This window comes from Staurois parvus, unplaced genomic scaffold, assembly GCF_062004578.1.
Source record: "Staurois parvus isolate SC_StPar_1 unplaced genomic scaffold, SC_StPar_1.0 ptg000439l, whole genome shotgun sequence".
NCBI lineage: Eukaryota > Metazoa > Chordata > Amphibia > Anura > Ranidae > Staurois > Staurois parvus.
The window spans coordinates 3,963,658-3,989,379 of NW_028318235.1; the positions used below are offsets into that span (position 1 = coordinate 3,963,658).

A 25,722-nucleotide genomic window follows, 5' to 3' on the forward strand; every position below is an offset into this window, starting at 1 on the left:
GCAATCTGTGACAGTGCAGGGCATCTTTAAATAGTGCGCCCTGCACTGTCATTGGCCGGCTAGGACGCGCCCCCGGCTGTCATTGGGCGCCTGAGGCGCGCCCCCGGCACCTACTGCGCATGCGCGGCGTCCTGTCAGCCGCAGCTCGCCGGGACCTAGTGCCTGTGTCCCGGCGACAGAGCCGCGATCGCGGAGCACGGAGACAGAGCCGCGATCGCGGAGCACGGAGCCGCGATCCCTGACAATCTTGTTCGTTTAATTTCAAAACCATTGTGGTGGTGTATAGAGCCAAAAATGTTAGAATTGTGTCGATGTCCCAATATTTATGGACCTGACTATATGTGTGTGTATATATATATATATATATATATATATATATATATATATTGTGACAGTACAAGGTTCTGTCACTGTGCAAGTGGTCAGCAAAAGGACACAGGGTTTGCATTTTTGCTAAGTGCAGGACTAGGGAGCAGTTGTTATGAATGGTGAAGACTGCTTTTGCAGCTTTCTCCAGGTTTTGGAAGTCCTGGATGGGCTCCCTAGTTTGGAGATTCCATAGTGCCTTGGGCGGGACGAAATCTCCAGCCCAGTGTCCAGGTTTTGTGGAGGAACAGCAGTGTGTGTACCCTTATAATGGAGGTTTAGGAATACCTCAGGGCTCCACCCAAGAGCGACAGAAGGTTTCCTACAGGAGAGAGAGGCTGCATGTGGCAGCAGGAGTATGAATGTCTGCAAAAGACAGTTAACGACCTGAGGACTAGGCCAGAGGAGCTGTGTGTGTCTGAGAAGCTCTAAGCTGTGTGCCTGGAAGAGCTGGTGGTCAGAAGGACCAGTAACTATAGCAGCAGTGCTGTTGAAGAGTAGGCAGGAGGGCTAGTATTTTCATTTGGACTGTGTATTTTACTGGAGAAGAACCCCTGCATGGGAAACCTTATGTTGGACTTTTGTTGTGCCTTTCCTTTTAATAAAAGTGGGCTACTCAAGCCCTGAAAATAGTTCCTGACTGGCGTGAACTCACTTGCAAATGTATGTACCACTGAGCTAAACATCCCCAAATATTACTATATATATATATATATATATAGTGAGGAAGTGAGGAACATAAGTATTTGAACACCCTGCGATTTTGCAAGTTCTCCCACTTAGAAATCATGGAGGGGTCTGAAATTCACATTGTAGGTACATTCCCACTCTGAGAGACAGAATTTAAAAAAAAAATTCAGGAAATCACTTTGTATGATTTTTAAAGAATTTATTTGTCTTGCACTGCTGAACATAAGTATTTGAACACCTAAGAAACAGCAAGAATTCTGGCTCTCAAAGACCTGTTACTGTGCCTTTAAAATGTCCACCGCTACTCCACTCATTAATCTAACTTAGTAGCACCTGTCTGAGCTCTTTAAAGACACCTGTCCACCCCATAGTCAGTCAGACGCCAACTACTACCATGGACAAGACCAAAGAGCTGTCAAAAGACACCAGAGACAAAATTGTGGACCTCCACAAGGCTGGAAAGTGCTACGGGGCAATGGCCAAGCAGCTTGGTGAAAATAGATCAACTGTTGGAGCAACTGTTAGAAAATGGAAGAGGCTAAAGACGACTGTCAGTATCCCTCGGACTGGGGCTTCATGCAAGATTTCACCTCGTGGGGTATCACTGATGATAAGAAAGGTGAGGAATCAGCCCAGAACTACAAGGGAGGAGCTGGTCAATGACATGAAGAGAGCTGGGACCACAGTTTCAAAGGTCACTGTTGGTAGAACACTACGCCGTCATGGTTTCAAATCATGCATTGCACGGAAGGTTCCCCTGCTCAAGTCATGACATGTCCAGGCCCGTCTGAAGTTTGCCAATGACCATCTGGATGATCCAGGGGAGGCAGAGGCATGGGAGAAAGTCATGTGGTCAGATGAGACCAAAGTAGAACTTTTTAGTCTAAACTTCACTCGTCGTGTTTGGAGGAAAAAGAAGGATGAGTTGCATCCCAAGAACACCATCCCTACTGTGAACCATGGGGGTGGTAACATCATGCTTTGGGGGTGCTTTTCTGCAAAGTGGACAGGATGACTGCACTGTATTAAGGTAAGGATGAATGGGGCCATTTATTGTGAGATTTTGAGGAACAACCTCCTTCCCTCAGTCAGAGCATTGAAAATGGATCGTGGCTGGGTCTTCCAACATGACAACGACCCGAAGCACACAGCCAGGATAACCAAGGAGTGGCTCCGAAAGAAGCATATCAAGGTTCTGGAGTGGCCTAGCCAGTCTCCAGACCTAAATCCAATAGAACATCTTTGAAGGGAGCTGAAACTCCGTATTGCTCAGCGACATCCCAGAAACCTGACAGATCTAGAGGAGATCTGTGTGTTGGAGTGGGCCAAAATCCCTGTTGCAGTGTGTGCAAACCTGGTCAAGAACTACAGGAAACGTTTGACCTCTGTAATTGCAAACAAAGGCTTCTGTACCAAATATTAACCCTGATTTTCTCAGGTGTTCAAATACTTATGTTCAGCAGTGCAAGACAAATAAATTCTTTAAAAATCATACAATGTGATTTCCTGAATTTATTTTTAAATTCTGTCTCTCAGAGTGGGAATGCACCTACAATGTGAATTTCAGACCCCTCCATGATTTCTAAGTGGGAGAACTTGCAAAATCGCAGGGTGTTCAAATACTTCTGTTCCTCACTGTATATATATATATATATATATATATATATAAAATAAATACACTGAATATATACTATATGCATACATAAGTAAAACCAAAAATAGGCATATAATAAAATATGTCTGAAATACATACATTTGCCTTTACTATTTCTGCACAGTATTTTTTCTTGATTGGTGAACTGAATCACTTCGAAGATTTCTCCTTTACTGATTGGCAGATCTTTTCCTCCACCTCTCTTGTTTCCAGCACTAGGGACTACCATCATACGGGTCAAAATCTTTATTTCTCCTTCAAACTAATATATAAAAAAAGAGAAAAAATAGGCTGAATTACTAGAGATTGTGAATTGTGTGAATATTCAATAAAATTACACATTTATATGAACTGAACATTTCTGTTCACTTGTTTTATGTGTGTCTGACTTATATAATATAAAAAGGATAGCTTGGTTTTGATTCAGTTTCTGTAAATATGATCATAATTTTCACTGTTGTAATAATATTGTGAGTCTTGGTAATTTTGTTTTTGGTCCTGTATGTTGTCATTGCGTTGGAGTGGGGGCAGCACAAGGTCCAGATGACTGAGCTCTTTAGCAGTAGGCACTGTGGCTCTGCTCTCCCTCCAAGAGCAATTACCCTTTGTTCAGGTTAGAGATTAGAAAACTGTAATACTGCCAAGGCACTAGTGGAAGGGGGAGCAAGGTGATCTGAACTGGCTTAGGTCTATTTTATGCACATGGATGTTTTAAGGCCTTAGCATAATATCCCTTTGTTTTTCTGCACCTGGGGAGCGGCAGTTGATGTGTACATCCAGCCATAGAAGTATATGACTATGCACAGCTGTACTGGGTATTACCTGATGCTTTTCGCTTTATTAAAAATACATCATAAGTGAATGCTGAAGGTCATGCAGATGTACAATAGCATCAGCATTTACCGTAGTACCGCCTCTTATACAGCTGTAGGCAGGGGTTAACTGACTGCCTTTTTAAAGGAGAATTTTTCTTAAATCCTCTCAGGAAGTGAGGTGAATTCACATCCTTCCTAGCAGGATCTTATATAAACTCTGGTTGGAGCTTAGCAGTAGGAGTAATCTGATGGGATTACTGGAGCCTTGGTCAGAGAGATAGACCAAAAGATTTAAATCTATTTTTCTAACCTCAGCATGGGCATACTCTAGGTATGGAAGGGGTCATTACCCACTTAAATAGGACTATCTTTTACTGCTCTGAAGAATATTTGTGTACTATAGACTGGTACTACTGACAACCTCAGTACAAACAAAACAGAGTTGTACCGAGCCTCTGGCTGAATTGGAGTGATTGAAATGGATGCCTGTTATCACTGAAGGTGTGAGTTAGGTCAGCACATAATTAAGCAATTGTGCTGGATAGGTGCATATTATGGAGAAACACACTTTGGGATACAGGATGTTGAGAAGACAACTCTAGTGCAAACCTGTCCGGGTTGGGGCAAGTGGTGGATAGGAAATAAGGTCTCCTGCTTGTTAGTGAGGAGCTCACCTCTTCCATGTAGCACACAGCAAGTGATCTGGGCCCCCTATCTTGTGTCCATGAAGGAAAGGTCATGCCCAACACAAATAGTGTTCCCTGCCATTAGTGGATCGTTACTAAGGAGAGTTCACTTCCATGGCCAGTTGTACATGCCACCTGGAGCTCCCCACACATGGAAAAATGCTAGGATTTTTTGCAAGAGATCTTAGACATTGTTAGTACTTCTGCTGTGAAATTTGAGGATGAATTGCTCCACACTGTTTGCAGCTAAAGAGGTCAGTGAAGGTTTGTTTTAAAGCTCAATTGATGTGTAATAAAATATATATATATATACATTTAAAGGTCTATAGTCTTCTCACAAGTAACTTGTAAGTGGGAAATATGGGACACAGCATTTGTTTTTGCATGTTATGCATGGGTAAGATATTGCCATGGCTTATAGTGAGCTTGTGGCCAGGGTATGGACATTTAGGCAATTAAATAGTTTTAAAAACAGTAAATGAGCTTTAAAACAAGCATTTATTGACTTTTGTAGCTGCAGAGACTTGAAGCACTGGAATTGTTTAGTTTGCTTTCAGGCAACTAAGCTTATTTTGCTCCTAGATCATCTACTCTGTGTTTACATATGTGATTAGAAAGCTTGAAGGTTGCTGAATTGCCGCTGGGAGGGAGGAGCTGGATGAGTTGAAATGCTGAGAGAATGACTCAAATGAATTTAATGCATCAGCTTTGTACTTTGAGCATACATATCTCCACAGTGCCAGCAAACACAGAGGGAGGGCAAGTTTAATCATAAAACAAAATATGCTCCCTCTAGCCCCATTTAACCTTTTATAGTAAAAAAAATATTAATCTTTGGATGCAGAAGCTACAGCAATAATGACTGAATCTTTGGAAAATACTAGTTTTCCGGCTGCTATACAGAACAAGTATGAACAACTGGAAAATCCTTATCTACACATTTTTCCGCGGTCAGTAACTCAAAATACTGAAGCCAGCAAGCATATTTAGGAGCGTTTCACAGTGGCAGCTTCTTTGCTGACAGGTTTTGTTTAATAAAGGAAAAAGGTACCAGATACGAGACAAAAAGGGCTCTCACAGAGCTAACATGGGTTACACCAAAGACACTCTGAAAGCATCTACAAATGATTGTGGTTGTTACTAGGATATTGGTTGGTTTTTTTTATACTAAATGTTGTTCTCCTGAATGAGTTTTGCATGACACATCATCTCCAGTATTTAACTTAAAAAATTTGCAAAGTGTTCAAGACACCTTAATACACCTCTACTATTGTCATTCCTGTATCTCAATATCAACCTTATAATTATTTAGAAATTTGCAAAGAGTTTAGAACATTTTCTAAACTCTACAAGAATAACATGCATTTATTCTTGTTTTTCAATATCAACCTTTTTTTTTTTTTTTTACCTGTGACCTGTGCTCATTTTGCAGTAAAACTTTCTTGCTGAAATATTACAGTAATAGGTAAAATATTTTTTTAAATAATTCCTTTTATAGTATAGTCTGAAAAATGTGTCTAGGTCTTGTAGTCCCACTCATGACCACCAGCCAACTGCCAACTCTTCACAGGATGAACAGTCTTTCAAAACATTCTTCAATTGATGCAAACAGCTCCCCACCCACCCACCTTCCTCCTGCCTATTAGATGGCAAGTGATACTCTCTCCTAGCAATGCTTCCTTTCCTCTCCCGTCTTCACTAAAAAAAAAAAAACTGTGTTTGTGGAGCACTCTGCTGGGATAGGTGCCAGAAGATGATCTTAAGTTCCTGCACAATCGACCGGCATTTATGCAGACCTTTGTTATATGTTAAACAACCACGTTAAAATCATGAAATAAGTGTCACTGGAATCACTCTTTTGCCTTTTTAACTGTAACGACAAAAGCAGATAAGTGAACAACCTATATACCGTAATTTTATGGCATTACATAGTGTACATATTATCTCAACCATTTAGAGCAGGGGTGTCAAACTGGGGCATTGAGGCATTGCAAGGCTGACAGCTACAAGCATGACTCTGAAAGGCAGAGACATGATGGGACTTGTAGTTTCACAACACCTGGAGAGCCACCCGTTTACACCCTGGTTTAGAGAATGTACAAGGTAATTGAAAAGCAAAAGGCCATAATGTGAAAACTTTAAAAATTACATCATAATGATTTTCATGATGTACCTCTATGCCTGTTGACATACTGACTTGAGCTATGTTTGCCTACCTTTTGTCTGTACTTTTGTATTTCTGACTTAAAAAAATAATTAAGAAAAATTACATCGTAATAAAATACTGTACTGGTTAGTGTCATTTTAACATTACCTTAAATTTCTTCCTCATTTCCTTCAGCTCTTTATCTTCAGTATACATGGTTTTTAAATTCTCCCTTTTTGGTACTTCAGGTTTACTGTTAAAAGATATTACATAACCAAATTAGCACACTAAAATAATTTATTACATTTTTTGCTAAAAAATAATTGTTTTGGATGCAATGGGGAAAATTAGCAATAAAACCTTTATCAAAAGTTGTAACACTTTAGTAATTTACCAAAAATGTATTTTGTTTTTGTCTGCTGGATAGCAGGATTTTGTCCTAATAAGAAGTTAGGAAAAAGTTTTCCAGTTGAGACACAGATGGCAATAAAGAAATTGACAAAAACTCTTTCCCGCTCTATCCAAAACAACTTAAAACATTTCAGCTGAATTTGAACTTTGTTGTATGTTTACTTTGATTCTTTAAAGTCATAGAGAAGATATGAATTTATCATTCATTTTTCAGGACACTACTACTCTGACTACCACATTGCCAACCCAGCTGCCGCCTGCTCTGCTGGGTGTCTGTAAGTTATCTTAGCACCCTTTTATCATAGCAGCTTCTTATCCCTCACAAGACGTGATATCTAACCTCCACCCTTTTTGTAAGGTTACCATAAATGGGGTGGGTGGAGTCTAGGGAGGGGGAAACTGGGCAAGCAACATGAATGAATAAGGCTGAGATAATGTGTTCTTGGTTCCTTTATTAAGAATTTATTTATTCCTTTATTAATATATGAATTAATAATTAATTAATATATTAATAATATTTTCCTTTATTATATGCCTTCCTTAAGATGGGCTTCCTGCTTTAATACTAACATCTGACTTTGTAGAGACAGTTCTTCTCTGTGATGCCAAAGAATTTGGCCTTTGATCTGTGCTAAGTGCCTTACTTTATTTTATTTTTTTAATAAATATTATTATTATTATTATTATTATTATTATACAATTCCCTTATACCTCTTCATTCTAATGAAAAAAAAGAAAAGAAAACCTGCTCCCACCCCCTTTTCCCCTTTCTGCTCCTTAATATTTTTCCCTCTCATCTCCTCGCTCCTTCTCTTTTGTCTTCACTCTCTAGGCACCTTTCTCTTTATTCCTTTCTTATCTCCTCTCTATTTTTTCTTTTAATTGCTCTTTGAACTTATCCCATTTCTCCCACCTTTCTCTGAATCTCTCCATTCTATCTTCTTCCTGATTGTAGAGTTCCTCCATCTTATATACATAGTCAACCCTTCCTATCCAATCTTTTTTTTGTGTGTGTGTTTCCTGCTCTTGCCAAAATTTAGGCATCAACCTCTTTGCTGCATTCATCAAATGGAATGCCAACGAGTTCTTATTTCTCTACTGTAGTCTCAGTTTTATGGAATAAGCATGTGCCTGGATCTTTCTGGACCTCAAATCCCGTTATCTCTTGAATTAAATAAATTATTTCTTCCCAATACTTCTTCATTTTAGGGCACTCCCACCATATATGTGCCATTGTGCCTTTTATCCCACATCCTCTCCAACATAAAGGTGATTTATCTATTTGTTGTTTATGTGCCACACTTGGTGTAATATACCACCTAGCCAAACATTTGTAATTAATTTCCACCACCCTCATATCTATCGCTTTGTGTACTAATCTAAATATTTTATTTTTCTGTTGCTCGTCAAATGTTATTCCAAGTTTCCTTTCCCATTTCTCCATGTACTATTTCAGAAAGAATTGTATAAATTTGGGAAGTACCATGTTTCCATATTTGATTTGTATTAAAAAGTTGTTCTAGTAAATTTAAATCCGTCATTGATCTTAAGGGCTTAAAGAGTGAACCAACAAAATGTTTTAGCTGGAGATATCTCCACTCATTTAACACGGAAAACAACTCCTTTTTTTTTAACTCCTGAAAGGAGTGAATTTTCCCCCCGTCCATTATATCCTTTAACTGCGCATTCCCTTTTCTCATCCATTTACCTGAAATATCTTCCTTCCCTGGAGGGAAGAAATCTGTGTCTACCAACGGTATAAACATAGAATTAAGCTCCCACCCCATTTGTTTATGAATCATATCCCATACCGTAATTGCATTTCGTGTATAAGTACTTGTATTTTCTCCTAATATACGATATTGATGTGGAATCCATACTATCTTGTCCAAGTGTGTGCCACTTAATGTGATTTCTATATTCACCCAACTTTTTCTTATTGTCACATATTTTTGATTGGACATATAATGCACTAACACTGCATAATAATATCTCTTAAAATCAGGCACACTTAGGCCCCCTTATCCTTGTCCCTACACTTCATAGCTTATTCTCGTTTTTTTATTTCCTTAAATATATCTCAATACCATTTTTTTAATTATTTTAAAATAGGTTCCCAGGAGTTGTATAGGTTAACATGTGAAATTTATATAAGATTTTTGGGATAATTATCATCTTTATCAAATTTATTCGACCTATCAAAGAGGATAGTCCTATCAATCTTCTCAGTTCCTTCTTTATCTCATTTATTAGTGGGATATAATTTATTTTCTATAAGTTCTTTAGGGATGAGGTCAATTTAATCCCCAGGTATTTTAATTCTCTCTCTCTCCATAAGAAGGGAAATTCTCTTTGCAAGATTTTTTTTTCCATTTTTGGGACGTTAATATTTATTATCTTTGACTTTACGTTAATTTTAGGTTTGACATCTCTCCATAGTATTTCATTATTTTCATTAAATTGAGTACTGTCAACCTAGGGTTAGCCACATAGAACAGCATATCATCTGCATACGCTGCCACTTTGTGTTCTATCTCCCCTATCCGGACCCCTGTTATATCTATACTGTTTCTTACAGTTGCTAAGAGGGGTTCTAAGGATAGAAAAAACAACAGAGGTGAAAGTGGACACCCTTGTCTTGTTCCATTGTGCATCCTAAAAAACTCTGATAGCGAACCATTGACCTTTACTGCAGCTGAAGGTTGACTATAAAGCCTTCCTAAACACTCTCTCATCTTGGGCCCAATTCCTAGGATCTCCAACGTGTCTAACATAAAGCCCCAATCTACCCTGTTGAAAGCCTTCTTTGCATCAACTGACAAGAACAGTACAGGGTTTTTTTCTCTCTTACTTTTCTGTATAAGGAGTAATGACCTTAACCCATTGTCTCTTCCCTCCCTCCAGGGGGACAAATCCCACTTGGTCCAAATGAATCCACTCTGGCATTAGATCTTTCAATCTAGTTGCTAGTACCTTTGCAAACAGTTTAGTATCTGTATTTAACAGTGAAATAGGCTGATAACTAGCACATTGGGTCCAATCTTTCCCTTCCTTTAATATGAGCGTAATATATGCTTGCAATAGTTCCTCCCTCATCTCCGTCCCGTATCTTAATGCATTCATATATACCCTCAATTTGGGGACTAATTGTTCTTGATCTTGTATCTCACTGTATACCCATGCGGCCCCGGGCTTTTCCCAGCATCTGTCTCCTTTAATGCCCTTTGGATTTCCTCCTACGTATCGGATTTTCTAAATGAGTAGAACGTATAGTCTCTGTCTCTAGGATGTTTAATCCTTCAGATATCTACTAGTTGACACAGATATAGCTTTCTTCACATTGCTTTCCCACTTCTACTTTCCTCTCTTCACACATGCGACGTTGTGTCAACCTGAGGATCCATGCAGAAGTTAAAATCCCCTGCCACAATCAATTTGCCCATTTTGAAATCCAGAAGTCTTCCCAATATATTCTTTTTTTTAGCATTTAAATTTTTATTAGTTATTATACAAAGAAAAAAGAAAAATATCACACAAAAAAAAGAAACAGATACATAAATAACACTATAAAGTATTATAATAAACAAAATGGTGCAGCGCTATTTTAACATACAAATAATTATAAAATCAGTGGATACAGATCAATATACATAAACGCATGTACAGTTATAAAACTTACAGGTGCGTAAGATCTGCCAGGATCTTTTAGGTGATAAAAGGTGCAGAAGAAAAACATGCGGTCCAATAGGACCCAAACCCGTGACTTCAACCCGTCCCTCGGATGAGCGCCATCTTAGGACTCCAAAGTGTCTGCAGTACACCCATGGTTAGTGGTGTAAAGTGCCTGACATTTTCTACTTAAATGTGAGTTGATTACCTGGCGATTTTTATTCTATTCTACCAATAAATACAATATTGCACTATGGAGGATCTTTGTTTTGTCCTTATATGATTCCCACATGGAATATTTGTTGCCTTGTGTATTAATTTGAAAACCCTTTTCCTTTGCTGTGGGTTCATATCTATTCCCAATTCCTTCTCCCATTTTCCTACAAACCCAGGAGGGTCTGCTCCTTCCAGTTCCATAAGGATCTTATATATCCTTGAGGTGATATGTTTAGGAGTTTCCTCACAATTCATTAATTTTTCAAATGGGTTCATATCCTCCAATACCCTCAGCGGTTGTGTAAGCCTCACAACGAAATGGTTTAACTGGTAGTACCTCCATTCATCAAATCTAACAAATAAATCTGTATTCTTTTTTAAATTTTGAAAAGTGCATATTTTCCCATCCTTTATAATATCCTTCAAACGTGTATTTTTATCTTTCATCCAACTCCCCCCCCCCCATTGTATTAATCCCTGGTGGAAAAAACTCTGTTCCCACGAGTGGGGTCATCAGTGAATTAAATTTCCATTTTTTTCTTACTGTGTATTTTATCCCACGTGCTCATTACTATCCTAGTCAGTGGACTAATATCTAATGTGCAAAACCCATGAGGAATCCATATCATTTTCTCTGAGATTTACTTAATATCCCTTCTATTTTTACCCAACTTTTCCCTTGTGAATTAAATGACCAATCTACTACTCGTGATAAAATTACAGCTGTGTGATAGTTCTTCACATTTGGAAATCGCAGTCCTCCATTTCCATTTACTCTACACAACACTTTATAACTTATTCTTGGTCTCTTATTTGCCCATATAAATTTGGTAATCATCTTTTTAATTATTACAAAAAAGGTTCTTGGGAGTGAAATCAGCAGCATATGAAATTTATACAGAATTTTTGGGAGTATTACCATCTTAACTAGGTTTATTCTTCCGATCCAAGAGGCCCCTCCTTTTGCTATTCTTCTCAGCTCGTCCTTTATTTCATTTATCAGGGGAATATAGTTTACCTGATATAAACTTTTTAATGAGGGGGTTAGTTTTACTCCGAGATATCCTATTTCATTTTTCCTCCAGGAGAAAGAGAACATATTTTGTAAAATTTTCTTCTCTATTATTGAGAGATTAATATTTAGAATTTCTGATTTTACAGGATTTATTTTCAGGTTTGATGTCCCCCCATACTGTTTTAATTCTTTCATCAAATTGGGCAATGTTATTCTAGGGTTAGCAACATAGAACAACATATCGTCTGCATAAGCAGCAACTTTATGTTCTATTTCTCCTAATTTTATCCCCATGATGTCAATACATTTCCTAACCCTCTCCAAGAGTGGTTCCAATGACAAAACAAACAATAGGGGAGATAGAGGGCATCCCTGCCTAGTACCAATACACATCTTAAAAAACTGAGAAAAGGATCTGTTTACCTTCACTGCCGCTGATGGACTCCTATATTATCCCTTTATCCACTTAATTTTTGGTCCAATTTCCAGCTTTTCAAAAGTATCAAACATGAATCCCCAATTAACCCTATCAAATGCCTTTCCCGCAATAGTAATATTACCGGTATTTTTTCTTTTTTAGCTTTTTGTATTAGGATCAAGGATCTCAAACCGTTATCCCTCCCCTCTCTTCCAGGAATAAAGCCCACCTGGTCCTGGTGTACCCATTCCCGCATCAGATCTTGTTGCCAAAACCTTTGCATATAATTTAGTATCAGTATTTAACAATGATATATAAATGGCCTATAGCTTGCACATTGTAAGCTGCCCTTCCCTTCTTTTAAGATTAGTGTAATGTATGCTTGCAGAGATTCTTCCCTCATTTCTAGTCCCTCTCCTATCACGTTCATATATTAACATATTTTGGAAACTAGGAGATCCTTACTTGCAGAAACCTTCACAACTTGAACCCTGCTCCTTTCCACTCTGCAACTGACCAACTCTACGACAGAATCTCTCCCCTGTCCTGTCCTGCCCTGACCTGGCCACTGCTGTCTACAACAGTTCGCTTTCATCCACATTAGACTCACTTGCTCCTCTAACACGAAGCATCAGGCCCCGACCATTACAACCTTGGCAGACTGACGACACCAGAAATCTTAAACGACAGTCGTGCGCTGGAGTGATTGTGGCGTAAAACCAATCTCAACAAGCATTCACCCTATATAAATCTGCTTTCTTAACACACAATTCCTCCCTTCATGCTGCCAAACAAACCTACTTTGTCACTCTTATTAATGACTGTCTTATTAAGGACTGTCATCCAGTCCTTGTCATCGCTTCTCTATGTTTAACTCTCTACTTTCTCCACCTCCACCCAGTACTTCGCTCACTGCTCACGAGATTGCAAATTATTTCAAAAGCAAGATTGACACAATTCGTAGGGGCATCGCCACTGCACAGACATCCATCCCACTTAGCATACCTTATACTAAACCTCCCTCAACACTTTCCTCTTTTGACCTTGCTACTAACGAAGATGTCACTAAGGTTTTCTCAGAAGCCCGTCTCACTACCTGCCCCCTGCGTCCTGTCCCCTCACAACTACTACGGTCACCCTCTTCTTCCATCCTATGCTCCCTCACTCACATCTTCAATCTTTCCCTCTCTACTGGTGCTTTCCCCTCCCCTCTAAAGCATGCACACATCACTCCCATGCTTAAAAAGCCCTCCCTAGACCCCACCAACCTGAACAACTTAAGACCCCTCTCCCTGGTGCCATTTACTTCTAAACTCCTAGAACGCTTAGTCTACAATCGCCTGAGCTCCTACCTCACTGACAACAACCTTCTTGACCCTTTACAGTCTGGCTTTCGCTCACTCCACTCCACTGAAACTGCCGTACTAAAACTCACTAACGATCTACTAACAGCTAAAACCAATGGCCACTACTCCGTACACTTACTACTTGACCTCTCTGCGGCTTTTGATACGGTTGACCATCCCCTCCTCCTAAAAAAACTCCACTCTCTTGGCCTCAGAGACTCTGCTCTCTCCTGGTTCTCCTCCTACCTATCGCAGCGCTCCTTCAGCGTTACCTATAACGCTGCCTCCTTCTCTTCACACCCTCTTTTTGTAGGGGTTGTGATGGAGTGTAGGCAGGACAGAACACACAAAGAAGATGGTAAACACACAAAGCTTTATTAAGGAAATGACAGTCACTCAATTGGGGTCTGCAGGTAGCGTGGCAGTACCCAGTCTAGGGGAATAGCAAGGAGAGGGCTCAAAATAAGTGTAATCCGTCCCCAAGGGGGCAAAGTTAGAGTCTCTAGCAATTTGTAATCCAAGTAGGGAGCAGAGGGGAGCAGAGTTCAAGGACAGTCCTGGGGGAATAAACGGGTGCATACACTCACGGCTCCGGCAGGGATGCCCGGGTTCACAGCAGGCTACAGTCCAGGGGGCGACCCTCCTCAGCACACAGCAGAGGGTCCTAACAACAGGTACCAGTCCTGAGTACCAGCAGTGTACTCCATGGGGAATAATCCTCCCAATCTTAGCATCAGCGTCAGCAGTAGTAATAATCCTCCCAAGTGTTGGGTATTGCTGAAGAGTCAGTAGTGGGAATAATCTCCTCGATCTCCACCCCAGGGCAGCAGTATTAATAATAATTCCCCCAGCTCAGGGGCGGCAATAATAGCCCTTTGGGGTCTTTTGCAGAGTGCTACAGGAGTCCTGCCTCAGCACAGACTTTCCTGGCAGCTGCACAGTGGTGAAGAAGGTCCAAGACCCTCCCCTCAGGCCTTCTTAAGGTCTGTGTGGAGCATCCCTGGTCACCCTAGCAACCGGGGCGGCGTGCCTCGTCGCCCGCCAACGAGGCACGCCCCCTTGACACGGGCTGTGCTCTCGGGAGTGCAGCCTTTGTCCGCTAAGGAGTGCAACCCCCCCAAAAACTTCTGTGCTCGCGCTGTGTGTCGGGGCCATGCGGCGTCAGTGTGGCTGCTGTGGCCTGGACTCCCTGGTGAGTTGCCCGCCCTCTTCCTCCCAAGACATGTGGGCTTCTCAGGGACAGGAAGGAGGGGAGTGACGAAAGTGACACCTCTCCTCTAAGATGGTCCCCATCAAAGGGCCGTGACAGGATGAGGGGGGGCAGGAGGGGGAAGCTGCAGAGGGATAGAAGCAAAGAGACACCCTGCCTAAACACCATGACAGTCAAGAGACAGGCATCTGTACATCGTGACAGGGGTCCCTCAAGGTTCTGTCCTTGGACCCCTTCTCTTCTCCATCTACACCTCCTCCCTTGGTCACTTGATAAACTCCCATGGCTTTAAGTACCATCTCTATGCTGATGACACACAAATCTATCTGTCTACCCCTCACCTCACCCCTTCAGTCTCCTCTCGCATTACTAACCTACTAAGTGACATATCGGCATGGATGTCACTCCACTTCCTCAAACTCAATCTTTCCAAAACTGAGCTCTTAGTATTCCCCCCAGCCCGTGCCCCCTCCTCTGACTTCTCCATCAAGATCAATAACACAATTATCAGTCCCTCCCCTCATGCTAGGGTACTAGGTATAATCCTAGACTCCCACCTGTCCTTTCAGTCCCAAATCCATTCACTGTCCAAATCTTGTAGACTTAACCTCCGCAACATCTCCAAGATACACCTGTTCCTAACCTCGGAAACCACTAAGCAACTTATTCACTCCCTTGTTATATCTCGCCTTGACTATTGTAACTCCCTCCTCATTAGCCTACCTAATCGCAGGCTATCCCCCTCTTCAGTCTATCATGAATGCTGCTGCCAGACTCATCCATCTTACTAACCGTTCTGTATATGCCACCCCTCTCTGCCAATCCCTCCACTGGCTTCCCATTGCCCAACGGATAAAATTCAAAACATTAACAATAACGCATAAAGCCATTTATAACACTGCCCCAAATTACATCACCGATCTTGTCTCTAAATGACACCCAAACCGTACTCTCCACTCCTTGCAAGACCTCCTACTCTCTAGCTCCCTTGTCTCCTCCTCCCATGCTCTTTTCCAGGACTTCTCCAGAGCTTCCCCCATCCTCTGGAACTCTCTACCCCATTTTATCAGACTATCGCCTACTCTGCTCACTTTTAGGCGATCTCTGAAAACCTATCTCTTCAGGGAAGCCTATCCTGCCCTCAGCTAATAATGGAATCTTCTACTCTTCCAACCAGTCCATCCCCCACAGTTACTACCTTTTGTACCACCCTCCCTCCTAGATTGTAAGCTCCAAGGAGCAGGGCTCTCCTATCCCTCTTGTATTGAACTGTATTGTTGCTGTATTGTCTCCCGTTATATTGTAAAGTGCTGAGCAAACTGTTGGCGCTATATAAATCCTGTATAATAATAATAATTGCTCTATATATATATATATATATATATATATACACATATTGGTTACATCTTTTCTGTAAATATTTTTATTGCACCATTTTGACCTTTTTAGTAATAAATCCTATTTTCTGAAAAGCTCTTTGATGCATTCTATTGTAAAGAGCTGAGCAAGCTGTTGGCGCTATATAAATCCTATATAATAATAATAATAATCCTTGAACTTTTTCAAATACCTCACTGTATACCCATCTGATACTGGGCTTTTACCTACTTTCATACTTTTTAAGGCTAAGTTGACTTCTTCTGTGGTGATAGGAATCTCGAGGGTCTCTAATTTTTCCTGTGCTAATTGTCGCAGATCTACTTTGCTTAAATATTTCTGTCTACTTATTTTCCTCTCTTCCTCTTTTTCCTTTTGATCCCCCCCCCACCCACATCATACAGTTCACTTTAATACTCATAAAACCTCCTAGCTATATCTGATGCTTTGTACGCGATTTCTCCCTTTCTATCTTTAATTTTTTCTATGAAGTTCCTGGTTGTCTTATTCCTAAGTCTTCTCATTAAGTGTTTTCCTGGTCTATTTCCCCATTGGTATCTTTCCTTTGAAATTCTATTAAACACCCCCCTATCTCTTGTTCCATCAGATCATTCAACTCATCTGTTTTCAGTGTTATCTTCTGATATATGTCTATTTCCATCTTTTTTTTATGCGTTTATTCCAGTTTATATAGTTCTTCTATAACCAATTTTGTATTTTCCCCTCTTTCCTTCTTTTTTATTCCTATGGAAATCAATATTCCTCTAATATAAGCTTTATTTGTCTTCCAAACTGTTGCCGCAGACATACCATCAGTCTTGTTTATCTAAAAAAATTGTTCAATCTCCTGTTTTAACCGCTTCTCTACTTCAGGGTCCTGAAAAAGCATTTCATTCAGTTTCCATGAGGATAATTTGTCTTTACCTCCCCCTATTCTTAACCTCATTGTGACGGGAGAGTGGTCTGATACTGACATAACCTCTATGTTTGATTCTTCTAATATCTCCAACTGTCTATGCTCAATCATTACATAGTCCAACCTAGAATATAGCCATGAACATGAGCGAAGAAGATATAGTCTCTTACTCTTGGATGATTTATTCTCCATACATCTACCAATTGATATTTGTGTAACAACATCTTCAATGATTTCAGACTCCTATCTCCTTCTTTCGTCATTCCAGACGAGAATCTAAAAATAGATTAAAATTCCCCGCCACCACCAGGTACCCTTTTTTAAATACATCAATTTCCTCAGCGCCCCCTCTAAGAATCTGGCAGAATTTTTATTAGGACTGTATATATTTGCCAGTGTGTATTCCCTTCCTTGTAGTTTTCCCCTGATGAATAGGAACCTTCCCTCTGGGTCTTCCATTCTATCATCCAAAATAAAATAAACTTTTGTTGAAAACCCAATTGCTACTCCTTTTGCCCCTTTTACTGATGAATCAGCATAAAACCAAGTTTGATGATACTTCGAATATAGTTTCACATTTGTATTTCTGGTTAAATGGGTTTCTTGAAGAAATATTATACCTATTAAGTGTTGATGGATTTCCCTGAGTGTCTTATGTCTTTTTGGGGGGAATTTAACCCTTTCACGTTATAAGTCATAAATTTAATCCAATTCATTTCTACCATAGTTGTTTTGACCTGTTGGCTTCCATTCATTCGTTTGAGAGTACAGATAGTATCTACAATTCACCTTCTTCCTCTTACCACTCCCTCTCCCTCCCACCCCTCTCTCCATTCCCCTACTCTTCCCACCCCCCCTCCCCCCTGGCCTATATTAAGCCTTGGAATCTGGCTAGGGAAATCCCTACTGGCGATTCCTAATTTAGGGTAAAACTCGCCCCATGGCCACCTCTCTTTTACCTGGACAGATAACATTCCTGGTTTAAGAAAACAGCTATTTGCCAGGCCTCTCGCGACACCAACCTGCCCTATCAGCATTATCTCTCCTTCTCACACCCCCATCTTCCCTCTGGATTCAGGGTCATAGGGGAAGGGGCACTAAGACCCCAACGCAGCCTAAGCAAATTTTATGGGTGGAATATAATTGCAATCTATCCTCTCTCCCTCCCCTCCCCCCCCCGCGCCCCTTCCTCCTAATTCCTCTTCCCAGATACCCGTTGCCACCCTCCTGAGCCCTGTTCTTCCTTATCCCTAACTTCTACTGACCATCCCACAATATGCACTCTTTGCAAGTCCAATTTATCACAAAAGTCATTATATTCTTCAGGATATCTCAGCCTTGCTGATCTTCCATCTTTCCAACTGATTAGGGAGGCTGGAAAGTCCCAATTATATCTGACTTTTTTCTCTCTCATGTAGATTAATAATAGCTTTATGGATCTCCTCCTCGCCAGTGTTTCTGGGGCCACATCAGCAAAAATTTGTATGACTATTTCATCATATTTTATTTCACCATGATCCCGCATCCCTTTCCATATCCGTTCTCTATCTCCTAGTTACTGGAACCTTATGATCACATCTCTGGGGCTTTCAATTGGGATTCCTTTTGGGCATCTAACCCTACATACTCTGTCCATTTTCAAAGTGTCGGACTCCTGTCTTCCCATTATTGGATTACAGATTTTTTAATTTTCCCAAGTAGAGCTTCTTCTTTCCCTATTTCTTCTGATATCCCTCTAATCCTTAAGTTATTCCTTCTATTGCAGTTCTCTTGTTCCTGCAATTTGAGCAATACCTCTCTCTGTACTATTCTCCTCTCCTCTAATTGTTCCTCTAAGCTATTAATTTTTTTTTCATATTTTTCTGATTTTCTCTCAATTTCTTCCACTGCGGAGATTCCCAATCTCCTTTTTTAGAACAGTCTCCATTTTTGCAAATATTTCAATTAGATCAGTTTTTGAGAGTGGGTGTACCAAAACCCCTTCTTGTTCCACTCTACTTTGTTCTTCTATACTTTCTCTACTTAAAATTTCTTTGTCCTGTTCTTCATCCATCATACCAAATAATAATCTAGATTGATCTCCTCCAAGGTTAGTGGGCTTTTCATGATGAATCTCTTGATTTTGCGGCTCTGGGCTTTTTTTTTTCCTGTACGGGCAAGTATTTTTTTATAGTAGCAGCATGTACAGATGGTTGTTTTTTTTTTAGCTCCTCCCCTTTTATCAGTCTATTTCTCATTTTTCTTTACCCCTTTCCTCTTTCTCTTCTCTCTCCTTCCTCCGCTTTAAACTTTATCCTTAATATTGTTTATAATTTATTATTTACTACCACCCATATATCCTCTTCGCTTTTCTCACATGTCAGATCATTGAGACGACTCTTTTATTCCTCTTAAGCAGTTCTACATTGACTTTATAGATTTTAATACATATTAGCGATGAGATGTATAATATAGTCCTAATATGTCACAAGACAGCAAGACCTCTCTATCCTATTGTCTTTCTCCTCTTCAAACAGAACACACGTTTGTATATTTTTATGTTGCAGAGACATACAGTTCATGGACACATCTTACATATTCCTACTGCAACTCACCTTCCTCTTCAGACAACTTTTGTGTTACTGTTCCTCCAATTTTAAGATCAAACTCTTCAAATCCTCTTCAGGTCCTGTGTCTTGTGACTGTTTATCTCTCCCTCATTGGGCTATTATGATGTCCATTGTAAGCCTCCTAAGTGTCAGGGAATATATTTTATTTATTTCATTGTTTCATTGGGGGGAATGTTGGTGCACAGCGGGACTCCGTCCCAGGGACTCCACACATCTACTCTCCAGCAGCCTGCCCTCTGAGCTCCCAGAGCAGGCGCACACACTGAGCAGGCAGTCCCTGGGCACCTACGGGTCCTTTCGGATCTCCGAGGTCCCCATCACTCTCCGTCTCTCTGCTCACCCACACCTCCAATCCCCTGCTGGGCACAGGACCTGCTGGACCACTTCCAGACCCGCTCCTCTGCACCTCCCACGGGACAAACGTATCCTCCGCTCGACCTCTTACAGTGCTATCCGGCTCTGGGAAAGGTAAGCTCCTTCATCTGGGACCCCTCATCTCTGCTAACAGGATCGCAGGCTGGTGGCCAGAGCCACGATGCTTACGACGCCATATTGAGGCTCCTCTCCCGGATAGATAGTACTCCCATCTTGTTGCTTCTGTACAGATTGTTGTGTCCCCCCCAATATATTCTTAAGGTAGGCCTCCGGATTTCTGTTAGGGCAATAAATATTTGCCAATGTACACTCAATCTCTTATAATCTCCCCTTCAGAAACAAATACCTCCCCTCAAGGTCCTCCAGCCTCTCCTCCAGCTTAAATCTTAAATTCTTAGCTTTACCAATTGCCATTCCTTTAGCCCGCTTGGTAGGTGAATCACCATAATACCAGGCTGGATAATGTCTAGAATATAATTTTACATTTGTTTGCTGTAATAAATGTGTTTCTTGTAAAAATGCTACACCAATAGACCGTTGTAATTATCTGAGGAACTTATTCCTTTTTCCCGGTATATTCAGTCCCTTAACTTTATAGGTCATAAAATTGACCTTATTTTTTTTTTCCTTCTCTTACTCTCTCTCGTCCTCTAAGCCAGGGTACCATCGGCTTTTGAAAGGAGCACTCTGCTGTATAATGCTCCCATCCCTTCCCTTATTTGTAGCAAGAAAATATTTACTAGCGGGTCTATCTCCCCCATTCCCCCCCTCCCTTGTTCCCAAGTTTTGCCCTTGAATCTGGCGATTCCTCTATTGGGGTGGGGCTCTAAATACACATGCCCACACTGCTCCCCATCTTGAAACATAGGGGATCTAGAGTTTGGCAGCGCATTCGGCCTCCAGACAACCCACCGTTACCTTCTCATCATCTGCCTGATTCCTTCTGACCATCTAGCCCTCCTAGCTTCTCCATACATGACAACTACAGCCCCGATGTGGGAAAAGAGAGCGGGGAGGCGGGAGCGGAGAGGGAGAGAAAATAAAAAAAAAACCCAGGAGGGTCACCCCCCCCCCCGTCCCACACCGGTTTACCTTCTCCTTTTATTTACCATCTGCCAATTTTCTTTTCCCGCCCCTGAGCGTTCAGTAGACCCCGCTGACCACCCCACAATGTCCATTTCCTGTAAATCTAATTTTTCACAAAAGTCTCTTAATTCTTCTGGGAATCTCAATCTTGCCGATTTTCCATTTTTCCACCCAATCAGTTTTTTCAACCCCAGTTATATCGGATTTGTTTCTCCCTCATCTGCTCCAGCAACGGTTTCAGGGATCTTCTCCTAGCTAGCGTCTCAGAAGCAAATATTTGCAGCTTTATTTCTCCACATTTTATTTCATTGATCTCTCGGAGCTTTTTCCACATTTTTTCTCTGTCCTCGTAGTAATGGAATCAAATAATTACATCTCTGGGCAAGTCTGTTGACACTTCTTTCGGTCACCTTATCCTATGTACTCTCTACATTTTTAAATGTTCTGTTATGGATCTACCCCTCAATGGATTAAGCATTTTCTTTATTTTGGCCCTCAAATCTCCCCCTTGGGACTCTTCAGGTAAACCACTAATCCTTAAATTGATTCTTCTTTCTCTGTTCTTTTGATCTAATTTGAATGCAAGCTTTCTTTGTTCTCTTTGCATCTCTGCAACCTGCTTCTCAAGTTTAGTGATCCAAAGCTCCTGTGTCTCCATTTTCCCCTCTAACTCTTCCACTCGTGTCAACATTTGACCCAGATCGTTACGTATTGTCACCATTTTATTTTTCACAGACATCTCCAATTTTGCAAACGTTTCGGCCATATCAGCTTTTGTAGGTACTCATAACATAGCTCCCTGTTGTTCCAAAACACTTTGATCTGTTATACTGTCCGCATTTATTGGGTCATTTGTCTGGTTTGCTTCTTGTGTCCCTAGTAACATTCTTGAGTGATCTCCCACCCCTTTTCTAGTTCTCTCCTGTTTATCAGGGGTTAATTTCTCCAGACTTTTCTCCTGCAGAAGTAGGTATTTCCTTATTGTGCTAGTATGCGCACTTGCTTGGTGTTTTTTTTACTCCTACCACCCCTTTGGCTGATCTGCTCTTCATCTCTTTAAACTTTACCACTGAGCTTGCTATTAATGCACGACTGCTGTACTATTACTCCCAAGGACATTTTCCTATGCTGACTTCAATCTCTCCTATTTGTTACTTTGGGAGCAGGAGTGATCTAACCAATTCCATGGCTGCTGAGAACCACTGAGAACCCCCATGAATACTGTCCTCCATTCCCCCTAGTACTCAGGAGTGTGTTTAGACTGCATCAATAACAGACATGCCCACTCCCGATGAGGTCAGATGAGTTAGTAAGGGGTCTCTGTATATTAGACATCTAGGGTATCTCAGGGTCTCCCAAGGCTGCTGTCCAAGTCCAGAGTAAATCTTCTTTAATACTCTATATCTTCTTCAGCCATGAAGCCACATCACTTTCCTGGACTTTTGGAGTAGCTTGTCACTTTCAAAATTACCGCCATCCGTCACATGGGCTATCACCTGGGAAGTCACATGAGTGGTCACAGGGACGCTCTCACCATCCCCTTCTCCTCCAATGCGCTGCCTCTTGCTCCCGGGGGAAAGCGTGCAGGGCGTGCTCTCGGCACATTTGTTCACATTTGGTATGCAAATATGCAGCCTCTCGGTGTCAAGGGCCACCTGCCTCTCGGGGTCAAGGCTGCATATTTGCTCATTGCCAGCACCAAGAGGTCAAACTAAATTTTACACTCCCTCTTACACGATGATTGATTTACTAAAGACAAATAAACTGCACAGTTTGGAAGTGCAATTGCAAGTAGAAATGGAAATGACTGGGAACACTGTTCCCATCAAGCCATGTACCTGGTGAATAGCTGTTAACACAGAAGTAATGCCTATATGTCTAACAAGTATAGTGACACCTCAAACCAGTACATTATCCTCTCAAGTGTGGATTAGATTGTAAACCTCTCTCAAATTTACATAAGTAAAACACAACTATAATGCAACCTTTAACCGGTTCCCGCCCGGCCTATGGCCGAATGGCGGACGGCAAAAACCCTCACCTTTCCGGGTGGACGCCATATGGCGTCCTTTCGCACATGCACAGTTTGCGCGCCTGCAGAGCCGCGCAGTGGCGCGATCTGTCACCGGCCGTGTACCTCGGACATGGCCGATGACAGATCTGAGTACCGGCCCCGTTGCCGGTACCATGTGACCTGCTGTGACCAACCACAGCAGATCACATGACAGTTGTATACAATGGATAGCTTCATTCATGCCATCCATTGTATACTAGTGTGCCTAGCTGTGAATGGTCACAGAGATCACCTGTACAAGCTGGGCCAATCACAGCCCAGCTGTGTCATATGATTAGCCGTGGCCAAATCACAGCTAAGCAGAAAAAAAAAAAACCCTTAATGAATCGATGTCATTCAGGTAAATGCTTGCTTAAGGCAAAGTAATTCTTTGCTATAAGCAAATTGTGTGTAAAAAAAAGAAAAAAAATTACTGATCACTTCCCCAAAGTAGTACAATGTTACTATGGTAACATTGTACTAATTTGGTCAAAGTGAAATATGAAAAACAAATCTTAAAAAAAGAAAAAAAAATCTTAAAAAAAAAATTAAAATTAATAATAAAAACTAAAAAGAAATATATATTTTTTTTCATACTGTCACCAGTCAGTGTCCCTGATCACCGCCATGCCAGTTATATGATGATGCTGTACTGCACTGGTGACAGTATGTAAAAAATAATAGTGAAAATAATTTTTTTAATTTTTTCATTTTCCGAAAAATTATGACAAAAAAAAATACAACTTCAAAAAACTCGCCATGCCTCTTATGAAGTACGTCGGACTGTCTACTTTGCAAAAAGGGCTCATTTGGAGGATATCTGTACTGTTCTGACATTCTTGGACCTCAAGAAATTAATTGACTGTCAGTACTTCAGGATTGATCAATATTCAGATATATCCCATAGTTTGTGAACTCTATAACTTTCCTACAAACTAAAAAATACATCCTAATTTGGGTTATTTTCACCAAAGACATGTAGCAGAATACATCTTGGCCTAAATTTATGAAGAACAATTATTTATTTGCAAACTTTTATAACAGAAACAAAGAAAAACGTGTTTTTTTTTTTCAACATTTTCGGTCTTTTTTTGTTAATTTAGCAAAAAATAAAACACCAGTGGTGATTAAATACCACCAAAAGAAAGCTCTAGTTGTGTGAAGAAAATGATAAAATTTTAGTTTGGGTACAATGTTGTATGACCGCGCAATTGTCATTCAAAGTGTGAGAGCGCTGAAACCTGAAAAATGGCCTGGGCAGGAAGGGGGTAAAAGTGCCCTGAATTGAAGCGGTTAAAACTGTTCATGATTTTTTTCCAGTTCAACTGATATTACAAATATTGCTAAATAAATAGTTTTTTCTGTTTGTTATTACAAAAAAAAGACAGTATATAGAGTTCACATCTATGCATATACACACAAATATGATTGAAAGATAAAAAAAGGAGTGGATTTTGATTTTTTTTTTTTGCAATTTAGTTTTGATTTCATTAAATATGAAATGTCATACTTAAATGAGGTTATAGGTTGCTAAGATATGGCCAGATACATTAAAAATAGATCAACTATAAAGAAGTGTAACAGGCAAATTGAAGTGTTAATTTGGCAAGCTAGGAGTAACAGGAGTTGCCAAGGTAGAGAAACTAAATTTATAATAAGAAAATCATGTAACTTGTCAGTAACATAATAGCAACATGGTAAATGGTTTCTGCATTTCTCACAATAACAAGGTTAAGTGGAAATCAGGAAGGTAAGGGAAAAAAGGAAAAACAGGAGTAAAAAAAGGTAGAGCATAGCCCTAGAAAAGGAAAAAGAAACATCATCAAATCCATATTGCTTCAATAGTAGTGCAGCAATTAAGAGGTATTGTTAAGTATTTCATGACTTGACAATACAGAAAGCCAAAATAAAATAACATTTTAAAAAAGAAATAATTGTTATTTCGTCATACCCCATTAATTTGTTTGTTGATATGATCATTTTTGTATTTCAATGGTTTTTATTCATTTAACTGCTTGCCGTCCAGCCACTGTGTAAAAACGGCCACAGGGTGCCACCCCTGCGCAAAATCACATTTTAAACAGGGAGGGGGGACATGCGAGGCGCGTGCCCACCCTACCCGCCCCACCAATCGCAATTAATCACCGGGTCCTGGCCGGTCATTACCCGCTGGGACCCGACGATTGCCGGCAAACAGTGACACAGAGCACAGTTGCATTGTTTTCAATGCAGCTCTGCTCCCTGTCAGTTCCTAACACACTGATCTTGAGAGCGGAGTTTAGCTCTGGGGATCAGTGTGTTCCTGTGAAGTACACACCCCCCCGCCCACTAGTAAAACACTCCCCTCAAAAAGTTAACCCTTTGATTGAATAAAAATGTTAACCCCTTCCTCCCCAGTACCATTAGTACAGTGTCAGTGTTTTTTTTTTCACTGATCACTGTATTGGTGTCACTGGGGATGTCAGTGACCCCAAGTCAGTTCCCTCCCAGTGTTAAAATGTCCGCCGCAGTCCCGCAGTCCCGCCATAAGTCGCTGATCACTGTCATAATTACTGATCACCGCCATAAGTCGCTGATTGCCGCCATTATTATTATAAAAAAAAAATTCCAGTATCTTTCCCGCCATTTGTAGACGCTATAACTTTCACGTAAACCAATTAATTT

The 25,722-nt window shown here is 40.6% G+C and overlaps 1 protein-coding gene across 1 annotated transcript in view; it reads right to left on the bottom strand.

Annotated features, from left to right (window-relative positions):
• The window catches only part of LOC149454045 (FYN-binding protein 1-like), a 320,960-nt gene that overhangs the window by 77,405 nt on the left and 217,833 nt on the right, over nt 1-25,722 (bottom strand). The window contains exons 12-13 of the mRNA XM_089687844.1: nt 6,526-6,610; nt 2,810-2,972 (exon numbers count right to left, since the gene is read on the bottom strand). Coding sequence (XP_089543970.1) covers nt 2,810-2,972; nt 6,526-6,610 — 248 coding nt within the window. The remainder of the gene's footprint in view (nt 1-2,809; nt 2,973-6,525; nt 6,611-25,722) is intronic.